Source organism: Mus caroli, unplaced genomic scaffold, assembly GCF_978045245.1.
Source record: "Mus caroli unplaced genomic scaffold, Mus_caroli_1 scaffold_8, whole genome shotgun sequence".
In the NCBI taxonomy this organism is placed as follows: domain Eukaryota; kingdom Metazoa; phylum Chordata; class Mammalia; order Rodentia; family Muridae; genus Mus; species Mus caroli.
This window is the reverse complement of record NW_028227263.1, coordinates 18,303,420-18,311,017: the sequence shown is the minus strand read 5'-3', so window position 1 is coordinate 18,311,017 and position 7,598 is coordinate 18,303,420. Positions and strand designations below refer to the sequence as shown.

Below are 7,598 nucleotides of genomic sequence, written 5' to 3'. Positions count from 1 at the left end.
GGTTGTGTGTCTTTTATCCGGGAACTGAATGATCAAGGTGGGATAGAAACCCCAAATTGGGATTAAAAAATTCTACAGCAGAAGAGAATACTAGAGGTGGATGAAACCCCACATATGGATGAACTTCACAGCTGAAGGGCTCCCCAAGAACTGATGGAACACGTACACTTAGTAGGTACACTGGGGCACTGGGAGAGGACAGTGGGATGTGGATCGTTTCTTTTTGTGGTCCTTTGGTGAACAATAGGTACTTACTGCTAAGAATATCTGATATCTGAAATATTGGAGGAGCCACTGAAGTTAGGGTAAGAGAGCAATCATGCATGGACCAGCCCTTCTCAACAGCACTGTGATTCCCCATAGAGTTTATAGAGAGGGGTTAACTGAAAACATGACGGGATCTTCACTGATTAAAGTGCCAGAATCACATTTGGAATGGACCCAGGCAATAGAGGGCCTTAAGAAGCTTGCACAGCTCTTATCTCTGCTCTCCACGGACATGATGGAAGTTAGCCACAATAGCTTTCATTTTAAGTCACAACCTGGAGCCGGAAGCAACTGGAAAATTCCTGTATGAGGAATGACTTTGCTAGTATGTGGTTAACAGAGGCAGTTCTAACTAACACTGGGGGCTTGGTAGGCGTCTAAGGTCTTGGCTAAGGAAAGGCTTGGTCTAAGGGGTTCAATCTCTGCCATAACATTACATTTCTTCTCAAAGAGCTAGATTCATGTTTTGTGAAGAGTGATTCCAGAAGGAGCAGAATTCTTCCATTATATATTTTAATGAAATCCTATCTGGCACTGCCCCTGACCAGAGGGCACTCATTATCCATGAAGAAACAGACAGATGGTTACAATCAACTTGCTGCACACCTGAACAGAGGTAATTAATTACAAGTCAGGGTTTGCCATCTGCCCCCACCCAGAGCTGAGGGCAGATGCTCCATAGAGAAGCAGATGCAGGAGGATGACCCAGTTCAGCTGTTGGCAGAAGTCATATTTGATGTACCACGTCGGTACAGCTGCCCAAAGCAAGAAGGTAGTAAGGTTTTACTGAGCACCTAGTCAGGTGGGTGCCGTTTTTCCAGCTATTAGTCACCCGTAGCAAACTGAAGTCTGCCAGTTCCACGTCCACCTCCTGCTGCTTGATACCAAGCACCCCATTTTCTCTTCAACCTTTCAGTGTACTGTGTTGATGCCTCACACCCAGGCTGAACCAACTTTTCAAAAGTGGTGAAGATTTGGTTTTACTACATCTTGAAGAAGAAAGGTGAGGGTGTTTAGAGGTCTGAAACTGGGGCTGGAGAGATGGCTCAGTGGTTAAGAGCACTGACTGCTCCTCCAGAGGTTCCGAGTTCAATTTCCAGCAACCACATGGTAGCTCATAGCCCTCTATAATGAGATCTGGTGCCCTTTCTGCCCATGCAGAATAGGCATGTATATGTAATAAAGAAATCATCACCCCAAATCAGCGCGGCCTGGAGCAGTTAAGATTGGTGTATACAGCACATGGCATGATACTCTTGTTTCTGTATGATCCCTAAGAAGAGACAGATTTCACTTGTGGGAACCAAGAGCCACTCTTCCAAGAATGACCAGGGGCTGGAGAGATGGCTCAGTAGTTAAGGCCACTGGCTGCTCTTCCAGAGGACCTGGGATTCAATTCCCAGCACATGGTGGCTCACAACATCTGTAACTCCGTTCCAGGGGCTCTGATTCTCTCATCTGTCCTCCTTTGGGTACCAGGCCCAATCATGATGTAGAGATATACATGTAGGCAAAACATTCAAACCCGTAAAATATAAATAAATAGTTAAAATATGCATATACTCCTTAAAAAAAAAAAAAAAAAAAAAAAAAAAAGAACAGTTGACCAGAGCCCAGCCTACCAGTTACTCAGAAGGCTGAGGTGAGAGAATCACACATTCAACCTCTCTCTTTCTCTCTCTCTCTCTCTCTCTCTCTCTCTCTCTCACACACACACACACACACACACAAACACACACAAAAATCTGGGCACAAAATAGACTGATTAGGTTTTCTGAAGAGCTACCCTGTGGGTAAAGTATTAAGCTTACCCTAGACTGGATTTACAAAGGAGAATGCAGTAAATAGCCTCCTAAAAATTAGCACCATCCTACAAGGAAATGGCCCGCATGTGAGGTAGTGAGCCCCTTTTCAGCGATGGCCTATCACTTGGCAGGAGTGTTGCAAATATGGAACCAAACTCAGGCTTTCCACATGATACAGAAATAGAGGCAGAGCAGGGGAGGTTCTGCCTTCTATAAATGACAGTCTCCTGACTGAATATTATCTGTATACACAAACCAAGAAGGCAGCCCCTAAAAGAGGCTGGGAGAAGAACACACCCATATTATTTTAAGACAAGTTAGCCTGGAAAACTTTAATCACATGGCATCATCTCGCCTGGTAACCATTTCAGACATGCTGTAGGGCACCCAGTGTGGTGGAATACACTGGAGTTCAGGCTGTGGAGCAGGGGGCCAGGGCTCTGGGTCTGCTCCTGTTCTGTAGGACCTCTGGCAGCTACTCCTGAGTTTTGCACCCCTCCATAAAGTGACTTTCTGTCATCTTTGTTATGCTAAAGAGCACTGCTCCTCTGGCTGGGCCCTCCTATAAGAGGTCTAGGGCTACCATTGGGGGTGTTGGGGCAGCACTTGTGGACAGCCAGGGACCACCGCTGGCGGAAGCACCGGCCACACTCAAGGCAGGGGAAAGGCTTTTCCCCAGTGTGCAGAAGCTGGTGCTGAGACAAGTGGCTCCACTGGGCAAAGCGTTTGGAGCAAAGGTCACAGGCATAGGGCCGCTCGCCTGAGTGCACACGCCGATGACTGGCCAGCAGTGAGGGATAGGCAAAGCGGCGGCCGCAGTCATCGCAGGCGTGCAGCTTCTCCTCCGTGTGCGTGCTGCGATGGATGGCCAAGGAGCCGCTCCTCCGGAAGGCACGTCCACAGTCTGGGCAGGGGTAGGGTTTCTCGCCTGTGTGCAAGAGCTGGTGCTGGAGCAGGGTGCTGCGCTGAGAAAAGCGGGCTTCGCAGTTCTCACAGGCATAGGGCCGCTCCCCAGAGTGCACACGCCGATGGCTAACCAGGCGAGAGGAGGAGGAGAAACGCCGCTCACAGTCAGGACATGGGTAAGGCTTCTCTCCAGTGTGGATGCGCTGGTGGATGACCAGGGCAGTGCGCTGGCGGAAGCGACGGCTGCACTCTAGGCAAGTATAGGGCTTCTCCCCTGTGTGTGTCCGTTGGTGGATAGCGAGCAGAGATGGATAGGCGAAGCGACGCCCACAACTAGGGCACTGATGAGGCTTCTCACCGGTGTGCGTGGTCCGGTGATTGGCCAACGACCTGCTCCTGCGAAAGCAGCGGCCACAGTCGGGGCAGTGGTAGGGCTTCTCGCCTGTGTGTATGACCTGGTGCTGAGACAGGTTTTTCCTCTGGGAAAAACGTTTGCCACACTGGTCACAAACGTAAGGGCACTCACCGGAGTGTGCCCGCCGGTGACTGACCAACAGGGATGGGTAGGAAAAGCGACGCCCACAATCCGGGCAGGGATAGGGCTTCTTCAGATTCTGGGCACACTTGTGGCTCTCCAGGGCGAGGTGGTCAGGGAAGGTACAGCCACAGTCAGGGCAGATGGGGCCCCCGGATGTCTGCCTGGGAATCAGCCGGGGTTTGCTGGGCTTCCGCCCTCGTTTCCCCTTTCGGGGTGCTTCCTTAGGTGGAAATACTTCCTTCTCTTCAGTCTTCTGCTTGGTTCTGGTCTCTACCAGGAAACAGAGAATTAGCAAACACTAGACTTCTATGCTTTCCCATGAACAACATTAAAGACTTCAAGACCAATTCACTGCGCTCCTGTTAATTACTAGGATCAGAGACAGTTAAGCGTGTTGTGGAAATATGGAGGGCATTAAGAGCCCCTCAAGCAACCCAGGTAGTGTTTTTGTTTGTTTGTTTGTTTTTCTTTTCTTTTTTTTTTTTTAAGGATATTCGACTGACTTTAAAACAGAGTGTTTCAGGGCTAACGGTTTGGCTTGTTTGGCAGGGTGCTTGCCTGGATCCTGCACCATACATAGTGGCTCATGGCTCATCCTTGTGTCACACAGCACATCCGAGGCTTTACTAAGATACATGAGACTTTGTCCGTACAAACAATCCGACAGAAAACTTGAATGTTTTTTTGTAACCGTGGAGTAGCTCAGGGGTACACAGAAACCTTTGTCCCTACTTAGTTTCTTCCAATGTTCTGGGTTTTTGTTTGATTTTTGGTCAGGGTCTCATGTATCCTAGACTGGCCTCTAACCCACTATGTAACTGAGGATGCCCTTGAACTTCTTTCTTTCCCTCCTGCTTCCACCTCCCAAGGGCTAACATTACAGGCAGGTGCCACCCTTATCTACACGCAGCACTGGGGAGCAAACCCTGAGCTGTGCAGCGGGAGGCAAGCACTCTACCCAGGGAGCAGCCCTCCACGCCATCCTTGCCGGAGCTTATGATGCAGGGCAAATATATCCGGTTTCCCATGCCTTTCCTACATACAAGATAGCTCAATGTGGACTCTGGGACCCAAGCTCAGAGCTTCAGGAAAAGCTGCAGATGGTCTTAACCAAGTCATCTCTCCAGCCCAGGATTTGCAATTTTAAAAACATTCCTGTACTGGTTTTATGTCAACTCGACACAAGCTGGAGTCATCTGGGAACCTCAGTGGAGAAAATGACTTCACCAGGTTTTCTGGACAGGAGGCCTTGGGTATATAAGAAAGCAGGCTTAGAAAACTACAAGAAGCAAGCCAGTGAGTGGCCCTTCTCCATGGTCTCTGCTTCAGTCCCTGCCCTTGACTTCCTTTGACGATATCTGGTCATGTGGAAGTGGAAGGAAAAACTGTCATCTCCAAGCTGCTTTTGGTCATGGTGTTTACCACAGCAATAGAAACCCTAACACAGACAATGGTACCAGGAGTGGGGTATTGCTGTGATTAAGCCTTGCTACCTGTTTGGGGGAGGGTGTGATAGTAACTTTGGAGCAGGAAAGGCTACTGGGTGCTCAGAGCTCTGTGGGCTACTCTGTGGGGACTCAGAAGATAATGCTGAGAGCAGTGCATGGCCGACGCACAGCTTATAAAGCTCTGGAGTGAAGTTTGAGACTGCCTACGATTCTACCATTTATGTGATATTCGTTTATTAAAAACCACTAAAGGGAAACCTTTGCTTAACTGGGGCAATTGATGCTATTAGCTGGATCCAAGAAATTGACACAAGTGAAAAACAAAACAAAACAAAACCAAACACCAGCATCAGCAAGGATGATAAATCTGGGAGTACCTCCTCAGGATCAGCACACAGCAGCTGTGGTCCATGAAGGGGCCAAGGCTCCTGTTGGCAGCTAAAGTTGACTATGTGTAAGTGTCCCCGGATGTACTAGTTTTGAAGGCATAAAGGGTCATGGAGAGCAATGAGGCTTGGCACTGTGACTGGAAAGCCCAGACCGACCATTGGTAAATGCACAGCCTCAGTTGAAGTACAAACCTCAGGACTGAGGGGGGGGTCATGGAGATAAATTAAGGCCTGGCACCACGTGGCAGGCTCAGTGTCTCTAAAGAGATCCCAAGAAAGGCTCCTGGTGTACCCAGAACTCCGGTGTTTTGGAGGGAACACTGGCACAGATGACCACTCACAGCAGCTTTAGAGCTTTGTGAGCTGGCTGTGTGTACAGTGGATGACAGACGAGTGCCACTGCCAAGCCCTCTGGAGCCTAGAGGAGCAGAGTCTCAGAAGGCTGGCACTGAGCGTCACATGTAGACTTTGGGTTTGATTTTACTGTAACTGTACACTGGTTATTACTTATTGGAATAAACAAGTATGCAAGTGTTTTTTTTTTTTTTTTTTAGGAACCCATAGTTAATTTTAGAGAGGTTTTGGATATTATAGAGAAACTTTGAAAGAGACTTTAGGTATTTTAAGGAGAGTCTGAATTGAGTGTTTGAATTGAGATCTTGGAATGAACAAAAAAACAAAGGTTATGGTTAAAAGGGATGGGTTTGTGTGTCAAGCTGCCAAGGCGTCAACTGAGCTGACTTGTTTTATGTCAACCTGATCCAAGCTAGTGTGATTGGGAGAGGGAACCTCAACGGAGGAAAATGTCCTCACCAGACTGGCCTGTGGTACTTTTTTTTTTTTTGGTTTTTCGAGACAGGGTTTCTCTGTAAAGCCCTGGCTGTCCTGGAACTCACTTTGTAGACTAGGCTGGCCTCGAACTCAGAAATCCGCCTGCCTCTGCCTCCTGAGTGCTGGGATTAAAGGTGTGTGCCACCACGCCCAGCGTGGTACATTTTCTTAATTAGTGATTAAGATTGGCATGGGAGGGCCCAGCCCACTGTGGGTAGTGCTATCCCTAGGCAGATGTTCCTGAATGTGTAAGAAAGTAGGAGAGCAAGCAGGAGGCAGCCTTCCTTGTGGCTTTCTGCTTCAGTTCCTGTCTTGATGTTCCTGCCCTGCCCTGCCCTGCCTTCCTCTGATGATGGATGTTTACATGAAAATATCAATGAAATAAACCCTCTTCTCCCCAAGCCACTTTTGTTCATGGTGTTTACCACAGCACAGAAACCTCTGACCAAGACAACTCCCAAATATGCAGCTGTTGGTCTAGGAGCACTTTGAGAGAGTTGTAAAAAAAAAAAAAACAACCTTGGACTGTATTTCATCCAGTAGTTCACAAGCCTAGATGAACATTCCAATCAATGGGGCTTTTTCTTTTTTAAAGTCAAGAGTGAACCAGGGGCTAGAGAGATGTCTCAGTGGTTAAGGACTCTTTCTAGTATTCCCAGGACCGATGGGAATTGGAGGAGTTCAATGGAAGCTAAGTCCCGGATCCTGGAAAGCAGTAGTTATCTTTTTCAAAGCTCAGTAATTCACTTATGTCAACGAAGTACCGCTTGTAGTTCGTTTGCCACAGTACAAGCAACCTGGTTAACTCTCATCAGACGACAAATTTAGATTGGGTCGACAGTGTAGGGCATTACACAGGAAGGCAGTATGGTTTTCGTGGTTATTTTTCACTCACTTCTCTGGAATGTTACCCATCTCCGGTACTCCTGCGGATCTAGGGCTGCTGGTTCCCAGTCATCGGGATTTCGTTCCAACCAGGAGATGAGAGCTGGCTTGGGACCTGCGCATCCTGGGAAAGGAGAACCACTTAGAGAGCTGGCCCGAAGAAAGGATGCTAAAAAATAAACGCCAACCCCTAACAAGCCGATCGCAGGTCAGGACCCTGGGCTCCCTGCCCCCACTCTACCCCGCCCTCAAGCTCCATCATCCCTTAGGCCCCGCGTAAGCAGATTGGGCCGGGCCTCACCGAGCGCGCCCAGGAGGCCGTAGGTCTCGCGCATCACATCCCGGTACAGAGTCCTCTGAGCGGGCTGCAGACACCCCCACTCCTCCGAGGAGAAGTACACGGCTACGTCCGCGAACTTCAAGGCCCTTGGCCTCCTGCCCCTTTTCCGAGTAGGTCCAGCCTCTCCGGGTGCCCGCAGGAGAAGCGGAGCCGAAGGTGGCGCCATCGGACCTGCTCCCCGGCCTTGCC

At 49.0% G+C, this 7,598-nt stretch overlaps 1 protein-coding gene across 1 annotated transcript; it reads right to left on the bottom strand.

Annotated features, from left to right (window-relative positions):
• Positions 1 to 783: 783 nt before the first annotated feature.
• Positions 784 to 7,598, bottom strand: Znf689 (zinc finger protein 689). Its single transcript, XM_021168154.2, has 3 exons — positions 7,371 to 7,598; positions 7,080 to 7,193; positions 784 to 3,786 (listed from the first exon to the last, which is right to left on the bottom strand). Exons 1-3 carry the CDS (start codon positions 7,573 to 7,575, stop codon positions 2,603 to 2,605), a joined length of 1,503 nt encoding a protein of 500 aa, XP_021023813.1. The 5' UTR covers positions 7,576 to 7,598; the 3' UTR covers positions 784 to 2,602.

Bases quoted from the DNA above. Each gene is read 5' to 3' on its own strand.
- Znf689 (XM_021168154.2), bottom strand. From the start codon at position 7,575: ATGGCGCCACCTTCGGCTCCGCTTCTCCTGCGGGCACCCGGAGAGGCT. The intron at 7,194-7,370 runs GTGAGGCCCGGC...CTCCTTTCCCAG, and splicing joins CGGCCTCCTGGGCGCGCTCG to GATGCGCAGGTCCCAAGCCA. The intron at 3,787-7,079 runs GTGAGTGAAAAA...GTTTCCTGGTAG, and splicing joins ATGGGTAACATTCCAGAGAA to AGACCAGAACCAAGCAGAAG.